The sequence below is a fragment of the Mytilus galloprovincialis genome, chromosome 1, assembly GCF_965363235.1.
Source record: "Mytilus galloprovincialis chromosome 1, xbMytGall1.hap1.1, whole genome shotgun sequence".
Lineage (NCBI taxonomy): Eukaryota > Metazoa > Mollusca > Bivalvia > Mytilida > Mytilidae > Mytilus > Mytilus galloprovincialis.
Window position 1 is genome coordinate 93,979,129 of NC_134838.1, and position 24,423 is coordinate 94,003,551.

The 24,423-nt window shown below is 32.1% G+C and overlaps 1 protein-coding gene across 1 annotated transcript; it reads left to right on the plus strand.

The window, feature by feature from the left end:
* Window positions 1-6,709: 6,709 nt before the first annotated feature.
* LOC143045292 (protein transport protein Sec61 subunit alpha) lies at window positions 6,710-14,994 on the plus strand. The gene is made up of 12 exons (XM_076217687.1): window positions 6,710-6,845; window positions 7,921-7,988; window positions 9,705-9,770; window positions 10,210-10,288; window positions 10,750-10,881; window positions 11,173-11,282; window positions 11,468-11,782; window positions 12,097-12,237; window positions 12,587-12,643; window positions 13,122-13,313; window positions 13,721-13,868; window positions 14,374-14,994. Exons 1-12 carry the CDS (start codon window positions 6,839-6,841, stop codon window positions 14,487-14,489), a joined length of 1,431 nt encoding a protein of 476 aa, XP_076073802.1. The 5' UTR covers window positions 6,710-6,838; the 3' UTR covers window positions 14,490-14,994.
* Window positions 14,995-24,423: the final 9,429 nt, after the last annotated feature.

Consider the following 24,423-nt stretch of genomic DNA (forward strand, 5'->3'; position numbering starts at 1 on the left):
TGGCATAATACTAGTAGCTAAAAACTGTAAAAAAAAAGGGGGGTACAGCAGTCACCATTGTGTTAAAATCTTAATCTCTATGAAACAAAAAAAATATGGCAACAAAGAAAAAACAAAAAGGTATATAAATGTTGATTTTAGTCTGATGCTTGATTTTTTTTTCTTATTAATTGTTTTAATTGGCTTTTAACTATATCTTTCAACTTGCGAGTATATAGTGTTGAGAAACGACAATTGTCCGTCGGAAGGGAACGATAAATGGTTTGCCCGTGTTAAGAGTGACTGAGCAATATCTCTTAAACGTAAAATACACCAATGCAGATTTTGAAAAAGAGCAGGCTTATGCAGCTACAAAGTAGCACTCGAACCATCAAAGTGGAAAGGGATTGATATAAGATGTAATAACGTGTTTCCCAATCCACTACAAATAAATATTTTTTTAACTTTCTAGCCTTTAAAGTAACTGCACTGCGAGTACTCTCAAATCGGCGTACTTTCGTGTTAATTTCACCTGTTGATACGATTTGTAATGTATTTTTGTTGTTTAAAGTTTACTTATTTAGTGTTTCATCTCGTCTCAATATTTCTATTTATATATAACACATTTGAACAACAAGTTTGTTTATTTTGTGAAAAATATTTCTGCACTCTATATGTCAGTACTCCTTACAACAAAATTATTTTTATTTACCTGTCAGTGTATGTTATTTTATTCTATGGCATATTTTTCAAGGTCATAGTTGTCTTTCTGATTTTGTTGTTCATCACACCCCCTTTTTTGAAATTTATTTTGTATTCACTGCAACATTGTGTCAAAAATCAAGCTTTTTCGTTCAGTGTATGTTTACTTGTTTTTTTGTTAATATGCCTTTTGATTGAGTTAAGAAACTTCAATTGATATTTTATAGTTGTGATGTTTATACACCATAATTTCAGGTAACGGTGGAGGTTGTCGTTTGCTTACAGCTTTTACATTAATGCGAGCAAGACAAATCTTTGTTTGGCTTGCTTGCTTTGTTTGTATCAGTGTTTGCTCAAGCATGGTAATTAAGATAGGCGGGGCTTCAGCTTGTATACATCATACCATGGAAGTATCGTACTTAGATTGTATTGGACGTTATGTCTAAGGTTAAGGACACTTAATTTTAAAACATCACATGACAAATATTCTCACATGTTTTCTCACCTGTAAAAATACAATAATTTGTCAATGAAAGAAAAATTTAAACTTTTTTCTTGTATAAGGCTGAGAAACCGGCCTTCAACATTAATTGACCTAATATTGTTTTTATAACATATCAATCTATTAGTTCAGTCAGTTATTTCCATGTCTGTCCTTCGATTATGCAACTCAAGAAAATATTTCAAAAAATGGGAAACAATTGTATCGAAAAGAGAAAATCGAGTGCACCTTTTTTATGTTAGGGTGTGTTTGAGATGAATATTTTGTCTTGAAAATGTACAAAACAAGAGTATTTGATACATTATCTCGCTTTAGACTCTATCATTTTATATAACAAAGCTACAGGTTGACTTTATAACATAAAAAAATCACAGTACTAAAAGATGAAATATAGGGGTCAAGTGAAATACCTATCCAGTGGATCACAAAATCAGAGTAGGTGTGTTCGAATAGCTATTTTACTACAGTCTTTAAGTTGGATCTCTGAAAAAAAAAATTGTCTTCCGTTTCTACGATTGTGAAAATGAACTGGCGTAATAGGAAGATAATTTCGACGAAGTAGAATCCTGTCTGTATTGTATATTTACAGGTAAGGAAACATGTGAGAATATGTATCATGTGATGTTTTAAAATTTAGTGTCCTTAACCTCCAACATAACGTCCAATAAAACTTAAGTATGATGTATACAAGCTGAAGCCCCGCCTATCTTAATTAGCATGCTTGAGCAAACATTGATACAAACAAAGCAAGCAAGCCAAACAAAGATTTGTCTTGCTAGCATTAATGTAAAAGCTGTAAACGTTTCAAGCCGCTGCGTTTGTTTGCATCTGTCCTAAGTCAGGAACCTGTTCTTCATTAAGAGATTAGTGTCGTTTATTGCTGTGGTTGTTAAGTTTTTCTCGTTCCTCTTTTATATATACAACTCGTCTAACCATCAACCCAACAATATAAGATCTGTAAATTTGCTTTCGCATATTTTTTGTTCTTCCCTCACCGGGTTTCGAACCCATGCTACTGAGATATCGTGACACCTAATCGCCTGCACTGTAGCCGACCTGGGCTTCACAATAATAAAGCTTTTGGCGGCTGTGTGTTACTTTTCTTCGTCAGTTTTAATCTAGCGTCGTACTACAGTACATGATATATAAGGCATGGAGATGTTATTGTTACAGATCAGCTCAAGAATCCTACAAATTAATGCAAGATATATATATATATATATATATATATATGTATATGTACATGCATGTATATAGATAAGACCGTTGGTTTTCCGGTTTGAATGGTTTTATACAATAGTCATTTTTTGGGCCCTTTATAGCTTAAATTGCTGTTCGGTGTGAGCCGTGTTCTGCGTAAAAGACCGTACAACAAATGGTAATAAGATTGTCGAATGGATGGTCTAGACACAGAACAAGCGGTGTTGTCTCTATGTTCTAAAAGCATGAGTTCGAGCCCCGTCGAGGGAAAAGAGATCAGCAGGACAAGATTTACAAGTAAGTCGAGGCAAAATCTTCGAAATCTTTATTGAAGAAAATCAAATGAGCATTAGGTAAAAATACAAATTAGACAAAAACAAATTAAATATGATGAGACTACTTTCAGTCATATTGGCTCAATTTCGTCAAGTTCAGTAAAAAAAAAGATCAATCGCTGATGTATTATTGGCTTGCAAGTCAATAGTTCAACACATTTGAATTTGTAGTCATGCAACCTTTAATTTAATCTCAAATTGATGTGTTGCGCGTGTTTTCAGCATGTAGATTGGTCATTAAAAAAAGGCGTCAACATTGAAAAGTGAAACAAGGAAGACACCAGGAATAACAATCATCTTGGACTGACTCGGGTCGACCCACACATTATCATTGTAATACATGTAAAATGATGATATACAGATATTTTTAATCTCAGTATCACATAAAATCAAAAAAACATAAACATCTTTATTTTATACGATCGATATTTCCCCACAAATAGGAGTGGGGCTATGCTCCCTACTCCCTAAAAGTCCGTCTATCACGATTGCACATGTTTTCTGTTTATTCTATGATATCTATGGTTATAATGGGCTGTATGACCGTCGAGAGTCTACGAGGGTAGATTGGATATAAGAAGTCCTTTACTTTAATACACGCACCCTCGAATGCTGGTCTATATTTTAGCGAGTCCATGCATTATTGCTTGTTTCTATTTGACTTCATTTTACTGTAATATGATGTTATAAATCAAATTTGAGAGTTAATGAGGATCAGTTCGATGAACATGGATTTTACAGTGAGGTCCCATTTAAAGGAAATTTACCAGTTTATTTTTTAATTTCATATATTTATTTATTTTAACTATAAAAAATATATAAAGAAACTTTAAATGAGAAAAAAAAAACAATCAGGAAGATAATACTCTACAAATAAATCAACATGTCTTCCATTTTGCTAATTATTTTAAAAACTATGAAGGTTAGATAGGAACTTTAATTGCAAAAATGATCCAAAAGGCAAGATCTTTAAAAACAAAGTTGATTTTTCTGATTTGTTGTTCAAGTTTTCTCTGCATATGAGACAGTGCCCTCAAATGCTAATTTTTACCGCTGTTTTAAGTTTTCCCTGTTATCTTTAACTTATACATAGCAAAAATGATCAACAATACAAGATCTTAATCAAAACAAGTCCTATTTCCGGCGAAAACGACAGTTGAAGCCGTAGAGGAGTTAGTGCTCTAAAACAACAAGTTTTAACATTTTGTTTAGCGTTATTTTCTTGTTTATTTTGAAAAATTTTGATAGATAAATCGATCAGTGACAAACATGATTGTCAATTGTTTTTCTTATAGGAGTTATTGCCCTCAAATGACGAATATTTTTTTGTGTGTTTGGGCAAAAACTATTGAAGATAGATAGAAACAGGAAGCTCAGCTGTAACAACATTAAAAAAAGACATTTTGGTCATAATTTATATTTAAGTCTACAATCACAGGCGTATACCTTAATATGTTATAATAAGTAATACAGAATTTTTTTTCTGAGACAATTGCCTGTGGATATCCCTTATTACAGGTGCATATAGACCTGAGTGAGAGACACAGGCTCTTTATGTCTTCTAGTTTTCTGTCAGTTAGTGTTTCTCTCGGCTGATTATTATAGTATATCGCCTCTACCACAGGCTCTCTCCTGGCCAAATGAATTCTACTTGGTACATGATTGTCGAACCTTCGACTTTTGTCGAAAAAGCGAGACATAGCGATCCTACATTCCATCGTCGGCGGCGGCGTTCACAAAATATTCACTCTGTGGTTAAAGTTTTAAAAGTTCTAATAACTTTCTTATGCCTCGTTCACACGGACATTTAATTCGAATTGAATTCGAATTCGCTAATCACGTTCACATACTCTTCTTTTTTAAATCGAGTTGATTCGAATTGGCTCATTCAAATTATCTAATTCGCATTAGAAATACACTTTTGTGATTACGAATTCAAAGTTAACGTCGTTTGGACAGTAAAGCGAATTCGACGCGCAATGTAATTCGAATTAGAGTTGACGTTAGGACGTAAAACGTTTCGAATGCGAATTAAATTAATTCGAATTTGTTAATCCGAATCGAATTCGAATTACGTGTGAACTCAGCATTAAACTACCCGAATTTCTTCCAAACTTATGCAGTATATAAACGATCACAGGAATTAAGATAGATCTTATTTAATGTAAATCAGATCGGAGAAATACTCTACGGGAAAAGTCTTCATGACTTCCTATACACAAGGTGATAGGATGTGCCGCTTGCATAGGTCACATTTCCTAGCTTGAAAATATCAAAGGTTCTTGGGACAGGACAAAATTGTTTTGCCCTCCCCCTTTTTTTAAAACTCAGTTATTTTTTCATTTTCTATTAATTTCGAAGATTAAGAAAAAAATATAAGTAGTTACAAATACCCGTTGTATTTTTTATTTACTATCAATTCAAATTTTACTATCCAGAGCAGTCAATAATTTACTCTATATAATACATCTGTTACCGCTGTGGATAGTTAACTTGGAAATTGAAAAAAAAACGGATTTAGAAAAAAAAAGAAAAAAAAAAAAAGAAAAAGGTGAGTGCCAAAAAAAATTTGTCCTGTCTCCACGGTACCTTTTTTCTCACATAATGCAGCTGTATAATCTGAGATCACTAAAGTAGATGTTGCAACACGTGTGGATAGTATATATCCCACCAGAGACATATATACACAGATGCAGACATATGTGTATATATATGTCTCTGATCCCACATATCCAACCAGATACATACATATAAATCTCTCAGGTCCCCGTGACCTCATTGCCAAAAACGCCACGGCACCCCTCCGATATGATCACAGGGGCGGATCCAGCCATTTAAAAAAAGGGGGGGGTCCTAACCCAGGACAAAGGGGGGTTCCAACTATATGTCCCCATTCAAATGCATTGATCGTCCAAAAAAAAGGGGGGTTCCTACCCCCGGACCCCCCCCCCCTCTGGATCCGCGCCTGGATCATGAAAGTCTCAGCTATTAATCAATTTGAAACTGAGTGAAGTTCCTCGTAGGGAAGTCCGGCCAAGTAGTCACATTTTGCTTTGCCAATATAGACCAATATACAATCACATAATCAAAAATAAATCATCATGATTTTTGATTTTAGAAATGTTTGTACATAAGGCAGCAACCATTTGATTTTCTGGGGGGGGGCTATGGTTTTTTTTGGAAAAAAAAGTTTGTTTCCAGTTTTTGGAGAAAAAAATAATTTGTTTTTGATTCTGAGAAAAAAAAATTGTTTGTTTCACCCTCAGCTGCCACTATATGTAATGCTAAAATTGAAAGAAAAAAATTGTTTTCGACTTGTCGCGAAAAAAATAGATTGTTTTTCGCCGCAGGCGAAAAAAAAAATTTGTCCAGAAAAAAAACCCATAGCCCCCCCCAGAAAATCAAATGGTTGCTGCCTAAGTGTCTCATAAGTCTACATAAGGCTGGACATTTGGTCTTTTTATTTTGTGTTGTTTATGAAATTGTGTATATATATGTTTGATCAAATATGTGACACTATAATAAAATAAATCATTATTATTATTATTATTATCATGATGAAACTAAAAAAAGGGGGCAATAGGAGGTCCGTTAACATGTTTTAAATTGGTAAAAACAGTTAACAACAGATACAAAAATGCTATGAACAGTCAACAAAGTGGGTTGAAAACAGCTAACAGTTAAAATGTTATATTCACAACAGTAAAACAACACCTTGAAACGGACCAAAACAGGTCGGTTAACACAAGGATTTGTATAGTATTGGTTAACATAAAAAGGTATTGCCCCTCTAAAAATTGGGGCGAACTCTCCACGTGAAAAGGAATGGGGCGGAATGGACCCAGATTCTTCAGAACAAATAATTTTTTATCAATTTTTTATTCATGTTTTATACTTTATTGAGAAAATTTTGTTTATATAAAAAGACATTAAAAGGGCGTGTCAATGTTCGATGCATCGCTGTCCAATTTAAAATAAACAGGAAGTCTCGTTCTAAGTCTCGTATGCGTGACGTGTCTTTTTGACCCGAGGACCAAAGCTGAAACCGGCTATCCTCAATTTTGAAATAGATTTTGTTAAAACTGCACTGTTGGAACTGGTAAAAGATCACTAAAGAAAGATGGGAAGTAAGTTATCACTTTTCTAGTCATACCTTACATTTTTATTCTGTAACATATTGTATTCTACAAGAAAACAACACTGAAGTTAGTTTATTTGTGTATACGTGGCGATCATATTTTTCTCCATTTCGTCTCTTAATCCTTTAAATTTGCAGAGCTGTGGAAGATAATTATTTGCATGGAGATTATAAATTGGCAACAATACCCCGTTAACTGTCAGATTTTTAAAAAAGATTTATTTAATTTAGGAAAGGACAGTTTCTGAGTTACAAATGTAGACAATGTCAATATCAATATTGGGAATGATTTCGTGCAGGACGAAAATTCAAAAGTGTTATGATTGTTACGAAATCATATTCGAAATGTAGAAGAAAAAAATTAACAGTATTTTATTCAACAAAATTAAATGCACCACTTAAAATGATGGATGATTGCATCAGAAACATATGGTAGAAAGATGCTCAGTTTATCACTTAGTTTACAAAAATGCACTTTAATTTTACCTGCAGACTACTTAAAATTTCAAATTTACAGCAAAATCAGTAATTAAACAGTATTCTATTATCAGAAACAAACCATGGGCAAGTTTTTAAACATATGACTTGTATATTGTCATGTGGCAATGTCATCCACCTTTATGTTTACTGAACTTTAACACATTTCTCTATTGTCAAAATATGTGGCAAAGGAATAAATTTGATGTAATTCTGATCAAACATTGAAAAATTGGTTTTCTTTCATCAAAAGAGTTACAACACTGACTTTAAGAAAAAAATAGTGCCTGTATTTGTATTCAATGATTTAAGAAAAAGTGAGACAAGTTTAAATTAGCAAGAGTGGAAATGGCAAAACCAATATGAACTGTGATGTAACTCAAAGATATTAGAATCTAGAATTGAATTTAGAGGCCTACATTAACAGGTAAAAATTAAATGTCTCAATATTGTATCTATATGAGGGTGCCAACAAAAATGTTACTTTTCCATAGACATCCATTAAAGAATTTAAATATATTCTTCTGTGATGGATATCATATACATGTAACTATCTGCACTGTTTATAATTTTCTTTTTTGTTTCAGTAAAATTCCTTGAATTTGTGAAGCCATTTTGTGCAGTGCTTCCTGAGATAGCTAAACCTGACAGAAAGGTAAGGATTATTTTGAACAACATCTATATCTTAAAATTATTTACCCATCAGTCATGTGTCAGTAAATTTTGTAAGTACACTACAGCATATGATAAATACTGTAACAGATGTTTCTTAACTGGTCATTGAATGGCTTTTTTTCTCATTGTGAAAGTTTGACTTAAGTTAAACCTGACATGTGTGTTCATTCGTTTCCAGTATCAAAAGAAAGTTATATTTTATCAAGCACTTTTAAATATATTAATAATCATGAAATTAGAAATGGGTATAATTTTGTAGGAGGTGTACTTCTTTTTTATGGGTAATTTTATTATTTAAATTAAATGAAAAATTTTACTTAAAAAAAATGTTTGTACTTCATTTATTGTTGAATAATTTGAAATGCTTGCTTTTTTTAGCAAACAATGTATGCATTCATTTTTAATAATGGCATAATCAACCTGTAGGGGTATAATTAAAAGCCTCAGTATTGCAGTTTTATTCTATAATCATGATAATTGCACTTGTGTAATTTTTTTTATTGTTTTGTAAATATATATATATATTTTTTTCAATTGTCATGATTGTTGACATTAACTCGAATTGCAATTTATCAAAAATTGACACTCCATAAATTTTATAAATATTGCCTCAAGATATACAATAACCCTGTACCAATAACCCTAAGGTTTGTATTTAACCATATGTAAATAACAAAAAAGGAAGAAGAAAGAAGTACAAATGCATTGTTTCCAAAGTGACCTTGGGTTATTTTTGTACAATACACATGGGGAGTCATTTCTATGAAAATATATGTACATGTACTTCCAATATTACCAGTATAATAGGGCTGAGTAGAGGAAGTTTTTCTTCACTTTGGAAATTAAAGCATTAATTTCATCCATAACATGAAAGAAAATAATTTTAGATAGCATCACATTCATGCATGTGTATGCATTAGTTGTGGAACGATAGCTCTTATGTCCTTATGTTATTTTTTGACTATTTGCGTACGTTTGCAAAATAAATAAAAAAAAGGACCATAAGAGTTACAGTTCCACAGCTAGTGTATGCATCATATTACCAAGGTGCTTAAAAAACATGGGGAGAGCACTGGTTTGAGTCGCTTTAAAAACCTAGGTTTTGCCACGCCTGGTTAGTTCTTGTTAAAATTTTACTTTCAATTAAAAAAAATATCTTTACAAATTGATGATTCTAATGAATAAACAATGTTTATTGTTGTTTTTATCATTGAATAGAATCAAACTAAACTGAAAAAATGCTGGATTAGTTTGGAACATACACCCAATCATCAAACTTGTCATGCTTGTACATGTACTTGAATTGTATAGAACTCTTTAAATTTGCAGTCCTTTTGGGGTAATACATTGTTATATGTAAATAAAAGTCATTCTTCATTTAAATACCACAGAAATAACTGTTCAGTGTATTAATTTTCTATTTATCAAAAAATTACAAGACTAATATAAACATTTAAGTAAAATGAGTTAGAAGTTGCAATTCTGAACAATCAACCAGTACTGTGTTCTTGGTATCTATTCAAACTTCATAAAAATACTAGATAGTACTGTATTTCTAAAGGCAGAGGTAGACCTGCTTGAACTAATAATGCTCTCTTCCTATCACAGAAAACTTGCACTGCACAAAACTAGACTGACTTTTAAGGAAATGATTTGTGATTATTATGATTGAGACATATATCAATTAATATTTTAGATCCAGTTCAGAGAAAAAGTACTATGGACTGCAATCACATTGTTCATCTTCTTGGTGTGTTGTCAGGTAAGTTCAACAGTTGTGTTTATTTTTCTTTTCTTAATACTCATGACAGATCTGTGCCAAACTGTTTTAGCGTTTGTCGGACCGAAAAAGAAATATGAACCTTTCCTCTATACATTTAACCAAAAAATCTTAAAAGATTTGTCTGTCGGAATGATTTTTTGTCTGACATTTTGTCGGTCAGACATTGTTTGGGATACACTGTCTCACCGGACACTGGTATGTCTATATATATATATTTTTTTTTAAAGGTGTTTCGCTATATCATATTTATGCATTTGGCAATGTTTGGTTTATGCTAAAATTGTAAGTCAAAAATAATTTGATTAGGAATTTATAAAATTATTTAATGTGATAAGTGTAAAGGTAAGTTTGATTTTATTGCTCAATTGTCAGTTTATTATCACTTTTAATTGAAACATTGAACTTTTTTTTTTTACAGATTCCATTATTTGGAATTATGTCATCAGACTCTGCAGATCCCTTTTACTGGCAAAGAGTTATCTTAGCTTCTAACAGAGGTATGGTTGGCGTTTATAGACAGCAGAAGATAACAATAAAAAAATAATTAATAATTACAACTTGTGTTGTCACATACAAAAAATATAAGTGTTGTTACATTCTTTGTGTGTGAAATTGTTTGAAATATTTGCTAAATAAATGCTTGTATAATCATGTGGAAATGTGTTATCAACTTTGGTTTTAACTTTTATCTTCTGGGAAATTTAAAGAACAAATCAACAATACATGCAACAGGGAAATAGTTTAGACAAATTTCTGGAAACTTGAATTGATGACTGGGAGGCTCCCTAATATTTTTAAATAATGGGGATATTCAAGAATAAATAAAGTGATGCTATTAAATTTAGAATTTTTCAAATATTTTCGTCTTGCTTGCTTTGGCCTAAATACATTCATTATACCTCACTATGGAATATGATTGTCTTGAAGTAAGAGTAATCACACAATTCTTTCTTTCTAGGTACTCTTATGGAACTGGGTATCTCTCCAATTGTAACATCAGGTCTTATAATGCAGCTGTTAGCGGGAGCTAAAATCATTGAAGTCGGAGATACCCCAAAAGACAGAGCTCTCTTCAATGGAGCACAAAAATGTAAGTTACATACTGTTAAGAAACCAAGAATGTAATTCATACTTACTAACCTTTTGTGATTGTATTATATAAAATGGAGGTTATATAAAATTATGGAGTACCTTTCTTCAGTTGTCTAAAAAATCACATTGAAAATTTTTTACTAATTCAATCCAACCAATTTCTTATTGTTGATATTGACAACAACTCTACTAATTGTTGATATATACCAATAAACAAATATTTGTCTTCTGTTTCTCTCCCTGATAATGTGTACTATATATTAAATACAACTTTTCTTTCTTTTGATAGTATTTGGAATGGTTATAACAATAGGTCAGGCCATTGTTTATGTGATGACTGGAATGTATGGTGACCCATCAGACATGGGAGCTGGTGTTTGTCTCATCATCATTATACAGGTATTTATTGAATTTATAGTTTATATGCAAACAATAAATAACTTTTGTTTCGTAAGGACTTATGATTCTTATGAGAATCAAACTAAAGAAAAAGGTAATAATATGATGAAATAAACTTTCCTTTCTCCTATAAAGCACAAAATATTCAAATAGATTCAATTTAATCACTGTCTCCATTATTTCAGTTGTTTGTTGCTGGCCTGATCGTCCTTCTGTTAGATGAGTTGTTACAGAAGGGCTATGGTTTAGGATCTGGTATTTCACTTTTCATAGCCACGAATATTTGTGAAACAATTGTTTGGAAGGCGTTTAGTCCTGCGACGGTGAATACAGGAAGAGGTACCGAGTTTGAAGGAGCTATTATAGCACTGTTCCATTTGATTGCCACCAAGAATGACAAAGTCAGAGCTTTACGTGAAGCTTTCTACAGACAAAATCTTCCAAATTTGATGAATTTGTTGGCAACAGTATTGGTGTTTGCTATAGTCATATATTTCCAGGTAATATTAAGAACAACAAAAAAAGGAACTGTGTGTTATTAAAAAGTTCTGATTATACAAGAAAACTTGTTTCTATTGTAATATTTTTGTTAAATTTCTGAATGAAGAACTGGAGAAAATTTATATCAAATAGATTCAGTTCAGACAATTTTCTGTTATGATTAAAGATTTTAAGAAAGAGTTTTTGTTCATTTACAAATTGTTACAGTGATAAAAATTTTTAAAAAGATAAATTTTTGTCAACATCTTAATTCAAATATTAAGCCATTGCATGACATATTTCTGCTAGTCCTATCATTATGTATTTTTTTCAGGGATTCCGTGTGGATTTACCAATCAAATCAGCTCGTTACAGGGGACAGTACAGTTCTTACCCAATCAAACTGTTTTACACATCCAACATTCCAATTATCTTACAGTCTGCCCTAGTCTCAAATCTTTATGTCATTTCTCAGGTAATTTGATATTCATTAGGATTGACAGAAAATCAATTTTTTTGTTCAACTGGCTTACTGGGTTTTAAGCAGAATGTTTTAAAACTATTTCATTAGCACCTTAATGTAGAAGAATATAATTTTCATTTATAAAGATCATTGAAAAGAAATATTCATGATGCTTTCATTTTTACTGTATCATATATAGAATGCTATTAATAATTTGGTTAATCTCTGATATGATATGTTCATTGAGACAATAAGCTCTTATAATCTTGGAACCAATCAAGTGAAATAGACTTAATTTTGATATTAAAACCTCAGTCTATACAAATGTACATTGATTTATATGATATCATTTCTTTTGTAGATGTTGGCAACAAAATTCAGTGGAAACTTTTTCATCAACTTGTTAGGAGTTTGGGCTGTAAGTATAAATTGTATTACCTTATTATACAATCCAATGTAAGGGTTTTCACATTTCTTGTACCTTTCCTTTCCTCTCTGTCTAAAAATTGGATACACTTAATTGAATGTTAAAAAAGCTCATAACTTATTTCTGCAAAAATGGTAATGGAAGAATATGCCTAATAAATTATAAAATCATCATTAACTAAATAAAACAGTTACGAATGTAGCTAGATAATTAACATTTTCATAAGAAATGAAGCCTCCACAAGGCATGTTATACAACCTTGATATATTACAGGGCAATTTTTTCACCAAGTTGTAAATGCTGCATGCTTAGCAGATTGATTTGAACCTAGAACAAATAATGCTATAGATGAACACTAATTTAAAAATGTTAGGAGTCTTACACAAAATACTGATATCAAAATTTGTACATGTATTAACATACCAGAGGTTATTTTCTTTGTTGATGAGTTATTAATGATGTTTTGTAGGATGTTGGAGGTGGTGGACCAGCCAGATCTTACCCTATTGGAGGATTATGTTACTATCTCTCGCCACCAGAAACATTATCACATGTTGGAGAGGATCCAGTACACGCTGTTCTTTACATTTTCTTCATGTTGGGATCATGTGCTTTCTTTTCTAAGACATGGATTGATGTATCAGGATCTAGTGCTAAAGATGTAAGTATTTTAAACTTGAATTGTCATATATATTTGTGTTAAGAGTTGTGGGTCTTTTGGGGAATTCAGCAAGTTTTGAAACTTTTAAGGAAAAGAACCTTTTAGGTAAACTAAATTATACACCCGTAATGATCCTGTTTTAAACCTATTAAGTTAACATAACAATATGTTTATTAAATGAGATATCTAAAAATAACTAAATAAATAGGATAAATGATATACATTTCTTGGATCCATATATGAGGTTTACACTATCATTTAAACTGAACAGTAAATAGGTAAAGTGCCTAAAATGTCATATTGGGCTCCATGATTCAAAGCTGAGAAAATTATATGAAATGTGTGAAATACAAATGGGAAAATATATTTGCCATTGACATAAAACTCATTTTATTTGTTTATTACAGGTTGCTAAACAATTAAAGGAACAACAGATGGTAATGAGAGGACATAGAGAACAATCTATGATACATGAATTAAATAGATATATTCCAACTGCTGCTGCATTTGGTGGTCTCTGTATAGGTGCCTTGTCTGTCATGGCAGATTTTATGGGTAAGTAGAATAAATTGGTGCAACAACTTAAAAATACTTTCAAAGGATAAAAATAAATTGGTCATTCAAGTTTTCTAATTAAAGTACAAAGAATTTTTCAAAACCAATTCAGTTGATTTGCTGCAAAATGTTTGACGAATTGAAATGGAGAAAAACCACAACAAATTTAGAGTGATAACATCATCACCTTGCCTTTACCTTGATGAAATTTGTCTGCCTCAACAATAGTTTTGTAAGATGTACATAAAGGATATACTCAAGCGGTAAACATACAGGAAGTGGCTTCAAATAAAATAATTATTTAACAGTTACAACCTAAGATGGGTGCTTCATCTGCATACTTATCTCTTAATCATACTGTGGATTATAATAACTTTAAATGAAGTAGACAGAGATCTAACACAAGATTCTGCATTTAGACAAAAACGTTTAAACCGAAAAAAAACTACCATGTATTTAAAGTGTTCTTTATTTTATTACTAATATTAATTTTGTTTCTTTATAGGTGCTGTTGGAAGTGGTACAGGAATTTTATTAGCTGTTACAATTATTTATCAATATTTCGAAATATTCGTTAAAGAACAGAGTGAAATGGGAGGAATGAGCACATTACTGTTTTAAATTTAAAGACAATATCATCGTTCATGTACATAGTTTTATACATGTCGTCGTTGTATACAATATTCACAAAGACTAGTCATGATCTGATATTGACATTTTGAAATAAACATGTAGAAATTTACATTAGATAAGCAATCATCTTTCTCTCATGGAATTTGACATTTGCAGTATTGAGATTTTCACCCACCAGCATTGTTGCGAGTTTATATAAAGTCATTACTGAAGTGTTATGATACATTGCTAAGCTTCTTCAAAAGTGAGATATAATGTTATGTCATAATTTATTATTATTAAAAAGTTAATGAGAGCTGAGATTTGTTTTATACTAAAATGTGTCGACAGATTTTAACAATGAACCTGATGTTAAAAGAATATTTCCAGCACCAATGTCACAATATCATGTTATGTAAATGTGAAACATGCTAGGAGGATGAGAGGTGAATGGTTGTGGTACATATCTTTAGCAAATGTTTTCAAACAGCTAATAAATTCTTAAACCAATGTATCATATGTGTGTTGTTTCTACAAATATAATGAACGCCTGTCCGGTCTTGGATTTTCTCTCAGAGGAATATAGTTATATCTCCATTTGAAACAAATGCTTTCTGGATGGAGTGTTGAGTTTTCCTTGTTTAGTAAACATGAATCATTTACAAAGGAAGAGACCTGTTGATTTTAAGGCTAATAGGTTATACATTCAATAGGACGTAAATACTTAATATATGTAAATTTTTATACATATGCTTTCCTGTGGATATCTCTGTTTCCCTTGCTGATTTTAAAAGAAACAACAGTCAACCTATGAATAATGAAGTGTCTCTGATTTTGACGTCAACGTTTTTGGTTTTTTCAAATAAATCTTGTATAGGTACAAGATATGAGGAAGGGAAAGAATCTAATAAATTATTGGGTAAAAGATCAATGTTGCAGCATATTAACAATAAAATTGAGAATGGAAATGGGGAATGTGTCAAAGAGACAACAACCCGACCATAGAAAAAACAACAGCAGAATGTCACCAACAGGTCTTCAATGTAGCGAGAAATTCCCGCACCCGGAGGCGTCCCTCAGCTGGCCCCTAAACAGATATATATTAGTTCAGTGATAATGAACGCCATACTAATTTTCCAAATTGTACACAAGAAACTAAAATTAAAATAATACAAGACTAACAAAGGCCAGAGGCTCCTGACTTGGGACAGGTGCAAAAATGCTGCATATTGGTATCATGTTAGTGTCATCGTCTTTCGAATACTTTTAGTTTTCACACTCTAACTTTAGTAAAAGTAAATAGAAATCTATGACATTTTTACACAAGGTTTATGACCACAAAAGGAAGGTTGGGATGGATTTCGGGAGGTTTGGTTCCAACAGTTTAGGAATTAGGGGCCCAAATAAGCATTATTCTTGGTTTTCGCACAATAACTTTAGTATAAGTAAATAGAAATCAATGACATTTAAACACAAGGTTTATGACCATAAAAGGAAGGTTGGGTTTTATTTTGGGAGTTTTGGTCCCAACAGTTTAGGAATAAGGGGCCCAAAGGGTCCAGATTTAAACTTTGTTTGATTTTATCAAAAATTGAATAATTGGGGTTCTTTGATATGCCGAATCTAACAATGTATGTAGATTCTTAATTTTTGGTCCCGTTTTCAAATTGGTCGACATTAAGGTCCAAAGGGTCCAAAATTAAACTTAGTTTGATTTTAACAAAAATTGAATCCTTGGGGTTCTTTGATATGCTGAATCTAAAAATGTACTTAGATTTTTTATTATTGGCCCAGTTTTCAAGTTGGTCCAAATCGGGGTCCAAAATTAAACTTTGTTTGATTTCATCAAAAATTGAATAATTGGGGTTTTTTGATATGCCAAATCTAACTGTGTATGTAGATTCTTAATTTTTGGTCCCGTTTTAAAATTGGTTTACATTAACGTCCAAAGGGTCCAAAATTAAACTAAGTTTGATTTTAACAAAAATTGAATTCTTGGGCCTCTTTGATATGCTGAATCTAAACGTGTACTTAGATTTTTGATTATGGGCCCAGTTTTCAAGTTGGTCAAAATCAGGATCCAAAATTATTATATTAAATATTGTGCAATAGCAAGAAATTTTCAATTGCACAGTATTCAGCAATAGCAAGAAATCTTCAATTGCACAGTATTGTGCAATAGCAAGAAATCTTCAATTGCACAGTATTGTGCAATAGCAAATATTTTCAATTGCACAGTATTGCACAATAGCAAGAAATATCTAATTGCACAATATTGTGCAATAGCAAGAAATTCCAATTGGATTTCAATTGGAGTTATCGTTCTTTGTCCAGAATAGTAGTTGAATCAACTTAAATCATTGTTTTATACAATATACAATGTATATTCACTTTTACTACCAACTGATAGATTAAAACAATCTTTACCATTCAGTGATAACAAGCACTTTTTTTACATTTTAATATTTTATGATGTATTTAAATGAGTAGTTATTGTTGCAAACTTCATTAGAAATTTGAATTGAGATCAGTTTTGAAATAAGGGAAAGGGGGATGTGAAAAAAAAATTGGAGGGTCAATTTTTTTCATTTCAGATTTCATAAATAAAAAGAATATTTCTTCAAACATTTTTTTGAGACGATTAATATTCAACAGCATAGTGAATTGCTCAAAGGCAAACATTTTTTTTTAAGTTCATTAGACCACATTCATTCTGTGTCAGCAACCTATGCTGTGTCAACTATTTAATCACAATCCAAATTTAGAGCTGAATCCAGCTTGAATGTTGTGTCCATACTTGCCCCAACCGTTCAGGGTTCAACCTCTGCGGTCGTATAAAGCTGCGCCCTGCGGAGCATCTGGTTTGTTGTTGGGATAAACAAGTACCTGGACATCTCCACTCTAGTATTTCCATTTGTATCCATCTTTTTTAACTGAATTTTATACAATTTCCAAAAAAAATTTGGATTGTATAATGGTATGATGTCGTCTACGTCGTCGCCGCTTAAGACACATTTGGTTTCCAGACAATAACTTAAGTTTAAGTGAATGGATCTTTATGAAATTTTTTAAGAAGGTTCAATGCCACAAAAGGAAGGTCGGTATGGTCCCAATCTTTTAGGAATTGGGGGTCCAAAAGGAGCTATTTTCTAGTTTTAGGATAATAACCTGCTTGTGTATAAGTATTTTGATTGATCTTAAATTGTACCACAAGTAGAAGGTTTGGATTCATTTAGGGATTATGGTGCCAACAGATTAGGAATTAAGGGCTATGAAGCAGTCAATAACAAGCATTTTTGTAGTTTCGGGACATTATATTGTGTATGAGTGTATGGATCTTTCTGATATTGTACCACAAGGTTCCATATCACAAAAGGTAGTCTTGGATTGAGTTTTGGGGTAATTGCCCCAAGCATGCAGGTTCAAGGGGCAAAAAACAAGCATTTTTCTAGTTTCCAGACAATAACGTGTGTTTAAAGTCATAAGACATGAGTGACCGATGAAAAATAATGTTTATCCAATTCTTAAACCAATGCATGTATATAACATAAACTTAGTCTTCTGTGCACGATTTTATCATTTTTTACGCAACCATATCTTTTAATCGTCATGTTTTTTTTTCTCTCTGTCTGTTATGAAGTGAAAAAATGGCAGCTACTTCAATGTCAGGTTTACAAGCCTAAGTTTACCGATTGACACCTTATAGTAAACAATCAACAATTAAACGTGGATATTGAGTACGTGTTTAACATGTACAATCAGATAATAATTTATTTAAAGGACAGATCCATGCATATTGCGATCACAGGATTTTTACGAGTGGGTCACGCTGAGGTTACTTTGCATACGGAAAATATATAAAATATATCGGCAAATTGCTTCCTGGAAGGAAGCAATTCAAATTAAGTAAACTTCTTCTAAATATGAACAAATTAAAGAATTTTCTTCAAAAAAAAGTATATGTACATTAGTTTTATAATGAAAACTATCCAATTAGTTATAAAAAACATATGCATTATTTTTTTTTTTAATTTGAGGTTTCATATGACTTCAAGTAAAAGGATCTCTCTAAAATTGTACTACAAAGTTCCATCCTACAGTAGGAGACTTAAAAAACAGACCAAAAAATAACCAGATGCTCTGCAGGGTGCAGCTTTATACTACCGCAGAGGTCGAACCCTGAACGGATGGGACAAGTATGGACACAACATTCAAGCTTGATACAGCTCTGAATTTGGATTGTGATTAAATAGTTGACACAGCATAGGTTTCTGACACAGAATAAATGTGGTCTAATGAACTTGAAAATTTGAAAATCTGGAATGAGGAAAATTGAAACCCCCCCCCCCCCCCCCCCCCCCTTTTGCTGTAGTATACAAAACTAATCATTGAGCAATGAACTATAACAAGAGGCTCTCAAGAGCCTGAATCGCTCACCTTAATTCTTTTGGTTAAATCTCTCATCAATAATTATTTTGGCTTTTCAATTTATTTAAATGTTTTTTGGATCGTCCTATTTTTTCTTCAAAAGCCAAAAAAAATAATCATTTTCTCCTATGTTCTATTTTAGCCATAGGAGCTATGTTTCTTGACATACAAGGAAATAAAATATAAAATTTATACTAGATACTCTGAAACTCATTTAGCCTAAGTTTGGCTGAAATTGATACAGCAGTTTCAAAGGAGAAGATTTTTTAAAGTAAGTCAACACATGATGAACAAATTGTGAAAAAAGTCTTTAAAGGGCAATAACTCCTTAAGGGGTCAATTGACAATTTTGGTCAAATTGACTTAATTGAAGATCTTACTTTGCTGAACATTATTGCTGTTTACAGTTTATTTCTATCTATAATTATATTCAAGATAATAAACAAAAACAGCAAAATTTCCTTAAAATTATCAATTCAGGGGCAGCAACCCAACAACAGGTTGTCTGATTCATCTGAAAATTTCAGGGCAGATAGAAATTGACCTGATAAATAATATTACCGAACGTCAGATTTGCTCTAAATGCTTTGGTTTTTGAGTTATAAGCCAAAAACTGCATTTGACCCCTATGTTCTATTTTTAGCAATGGCGACCATGTTTGTTGATAGATCATAACTTCGGATACAATTTACAAACTAGATACCCCAAGGAACATTCAGTTAAAGTTTGGAAGTATTTGGCCCAGTAGTTTCAGAGGAGAAGATTTTTGTAAAAGATTACTAAGATTTACGAAAAATGGTTAAAAATTGACTATAAAGGGCAATAACTCCTAAAGGGGTCAACTGACCATTTCCGTCATTTTGACTTATTTGTAAATCTTACTTTGCTGAACATTATTCCTGTTTACAGTTTATCTCTATCTATAATAATATTCAAGATAATAACCAAAAACAGCAAAATTTCCTTAAAATTACCAATTCAGGGGCAGCAACTCAACAACAGGTAGTCTGATTCATCTGAAAATTTCAGGGCAGATAGATCTTGACCTGATAAACAATATTACCCCATGTCAGATTTGCTCTAAATGCTTTGGTTTTTGAGTTATAAGCCAAAAACTGCATTTGACCCCTATGTTCTATTTTTAGCAATGGCGACCATGTTTGTTGATAGATCATAACTTCGGATACAATTTACAAACTAGATACCCTAAGGAACATTCAGTTAAAGTTTGGAAGTATTTGGCCCAGTAGTTTCAGTGGAGAAGATTTTTGTAAAAGATTACTAAGATTTACGAAAAATGGTTAAAAATCGACTATAAAGGGCAATAACTCCTAAAGGGGTCAACTGACCATTTCCGTCATGTTGACTTATTTGTAAATCTTACTTTGCTGAACATTATTCCTGTTTACAGTTTATCTCTATCTATAATAATATTCAAGATAATAACCAAAAACAGCAAAATTTCCTTAAAATTACCAATTCAGGGGCAGCAACCCAACAACAGGTTGTCTGATTCATCTGAAAATTTCAGGGCAGATAGATCTTGACCTGATAAACAATATTACCCCATGTCAGATTTGCTCTAAATGCTTTGGTTTTTGAGTTATAAGCCAAAAACTGCATTTGACCCCTATGTTCTATTTTTAGCAATGGCGACCATGTTTGTTGATAGATCATAACTTCGGATACAATTTACAAACTAGATACCCCAAGGAACATTCAGTTAAAGTTTGGAAGTATTTGGCCCAGTAGTTTCAGAGGAGAAGATTTTTGTAAAAGATTACTAAGATTTACGAAAAATGGTTAAAAATTGACTATAAAGGGCAATAACTCCTAAAGGGGTCAACTGACCATTTCCGTCATTTTGACTTATTTGTAAATCTTACTTTGCTGAACATTATTCCTGTTTACAGTTTATCTCTATCTATAATAATATTCAAGATAATAACCAAAAACAGCAAAATTTCCTTAAAATTACCAATTCAGGGGCAGCAACCCAACAACAGGTTGTCTGATTCATCTGAAAATTTCAGGGCATATAGATCTTGACCTGATAAACAATATTACCCCATGTCAGATTTGCTCTAAATGCTTTGGTTTTTGAGTTATAAGCCAAAAACTGCATTTGACCCCTATGTTCTATTTTTAGCAATGGCGACCATGTTTGTTGATAGATCATAACTTCGGATACAATTTACCAATTAGATACCCTAAGGAACATTCAGTTAAAGTTTGGAAGTATTTGGCCCAGTAGTTTCAGAGGAGAAGATTTTTGTAAAAGATTACTAAGATTTACGAAAAATGGTTAAAAATTGACTATAAAGGGCAATAACTCCTAAAGGGGTCAACTGACCATTTCCATCATTTGACTTATTTGTAAATCTTACTTTGCTGAACATTATTCCTGTTTACAGTTTATCTCTATCTATAATAATATTCAAGATAATAACCAAAAACAGCAAAATTTCCTTAAAATTACCAATTCAGGGGCAGCAACCCAACAACGGGTTGTCTGATTCATCTGAAAATTTCAGGGCAGATAGATCTTGACCTGATAAACAATATTACCCCCATGTCAGATTTGCTCTAAATGCTTTGGTTTTTGAGTTATAAGCCAAAAACTGCATTTGACCCCTATGTTCTATTTTTAGCAATGGCGACCATGTTTGTTGATAGATCAAAACTTCGGATACAATTTATAAATTAGATACCCTAAGGAACATTCAGTTAAAGTTTGAAAGTATTTGGCCCAGTAGTTTCAGAGGAGAAGATTCTTGAAATAGTTTACGATGACAGACGACGACGGACGCCAAGTGATGGCATAAGCTCACTTGTCCCTTCGGGACAGGTGAGCTAAAAATGAGGCTAAGGTCATAACATATGAGATTGACATATACACCTTGCTGTCATTCCATACACCAAATAAAGTTGATCTATTGCATTATCATTATGCATACAGTATTATTTTGTATGCATAATGCAATACATGTAGATCCCTTTTAGAAAAACAGACCGTCATAGAAAACCTGCACGTTGGACAAGTACACTTTACAGTCATTCCATACACAAAATATAGTAGACCTATTGCTTACAGTATATGAGATATGGGTCAATATTAGCAATTGTTTTTCCATAGGCGGTAATGGTAATGTTTTTTTCTGTACCTCAGTCCATATCATTAACTTGGATATGTCTCATGGCTTGTTTCAAAACTGAGACATTTTCATGAGATTTCTATTTCATTAAATTAGCATATCCCCATAATCCTTTCGTGATGTTGCACCTCCTGGTAAAACATCCCTTTTTTAACACAATAAGTTCTTTGAAAATTTAATACTTTGAACATATATAATAGCTCCATAGTTTTACACATTTATTCTATGTTCCTCTACTTTCCGAATCAACACAAATGGTTAAGCTGTCACTTGTGAAAAATAGAAACATGTCCAATATCACTACACAAAGATTTTTTGTTTACACACAACTTTTGTGTTCCTCATTTTGAGGCGCATTAAGGATATTGACCCATATGGACTTGACCATGAAAACTAAACCTTGTTCACTGATCCATGAAATGAGGTAGAGATTCAAGTGAAAACTCTGTTGGGCATGAGAACCTTGCAAGGTATGTAAATACCAAATATTGTTATTTGATAACTCAAATTAAGAGAGAAATTAAGAAAACAAAAAATATTAACTTTTTTTCAAGTACTAGTAGTCACTGAACAATAATATTGAGGTCAAGGACAGGTGGAAGTCTCATAACATAAAGCATCTATATACAAAGTATAAAGGATCCAGTTTTTACCTTCTGAAGTATTAAGCATTTAAGAAGCTTGATGCTCTCACTGCAACACTATCCCTATGGCAAGCTATCTGCAACAGAAGTTGCAGACTGGACAAAAACTAAACATTGACCAATGAAACAAGAATATGATGTCAAGGTCAGATGAGAACCTGCCAGTCGGACATGTTCACCTTACAATCATGCCATACATTAAATTTTTTTTTACCAATTGCTACTAGTATCTGAGCTGCATATTTGATCCCAAAAACTTAACCTTGATCAATGATCTATGAAATAATTGTTAGAGTGGTTTGTCTTCATGTATAGTTGACCATATTTTACTACCATTTGATTTAATAAATGTTTGGAGAATATGACAATTTTTGGCCTATTGTAGCTAAACTCAACTTCATGAATGCTATTTTGTCAAGACCATGTCAAAAACCTTTCATGCACATTAATGTATGCAGCTTTTGTTCTGCAGGACACTTTTCAGATTAACAATGTATAACATGCAATAGTGGGACATATCTCTACAGTGTAACACTCTTGGTGTGTTTAATGTTATATGGCAGATTTCTGCTTCCTGGATCTGGACAAAGCAGTATCGCTGATTATGATATTTACTGAGCAGTGCTCTAGCTAGAAATCAAAAGGGGCAGGGTGCCAGTGGAGGGCAGGGCACTTTTTATGATAAGAAAAGGCACTGCTCATTTTTTTGTCTACGTTTCTGTGTGTATCACGAGTTAACGAATCTCTTTTTTTTTTACTGTATATGTTTTTTTTTTTAAATAAAGATGCTTTTCAACTATAGTCTTTATTTCATTGTTTGTGTAGTTATGAATGATATACTGTGAAAGTACTTTAATTCGTGGGTATCAATTTTCGTGGTTTGAACAATATTTACATGTTCGTGGGTTTTTAAATTCGTGGATTTTAGAAATCTATCAAAAAAAAAAAAAGCCTTTAGAAACGAAGGTAACAAATAGTCTGGATTGAAGGAAACATTGACCCGTGTAAATCGTAGTGATAACACTAATTAACCCATGATAAAGTGATCACCAGATTAAAGACCATCAAAGATGTTAATTAGGCCATTAACATGTCACTTAAAGAAAACAAATGCTATAAACGTGTCTTGAATTGTCAAAGAATTCTTATCAAAATAAGGCCCAGCATGAAATTATTATTTCCCATATGTACGAGGACTATGAGGATATAAAATGGACACTTTATCATACTAGCATATCAATACCGGAAAGATGACTTTCATCGATCAAAACTATTTTTATGAGAATTAAAAGATAAAAAGTTGTACAGTTTAGGTTATTAAAGATTAAATGGGTACAATCCTGCTTGCAGTTGTAGTTCTGTGACCGCTATTAAGTTATTCTCAGTTTTGACGTTATTCAATTTATCATTTTCTAGATCATATCAATATATTATATCTGGATCTTTCAATGTCTTGATTTGGACAATGGTTGTTTTATTTCGTTCGACACTTAAATTCGTGAATAAAGTCATCCACGAAAACCACGAAAATTGGTACCCCACGAATAAAAGTACTTTCACAGTAGTACATCTTCATCAACATATTATGTTTTTACAGTTTAACTTCACTCTACCCATTATCAAATAATATGTGGTTTTTTTTTTTTTATCTATATAGGAATTATAGCTTTTAATACATCTTATGATCTGAATATATATATATGGAAGTTTTTAACG

What these genes read in the sequence shown, in the direction of transcription:
- LOC143045292 (XM_076217687.1), top strand. An exon ending in TCTTCTTGGTGTGTTGTCAG is followed by an intron (nt 9,771 to 10,209) that starts GTAAGTTCAACA and finishes TTTTTTTTACAG; the next exon opens with ATTCCATTATTTGGAATTAT. An exon ending in GTCTCATCATCATTATACAG is followed by an intron (nt 11,283 to 11,467) that starts GTATTTATTGAA and finishes CCATTATTTCAG; the next exon opens with TTGTTTGTTGCTGGCCTGAT.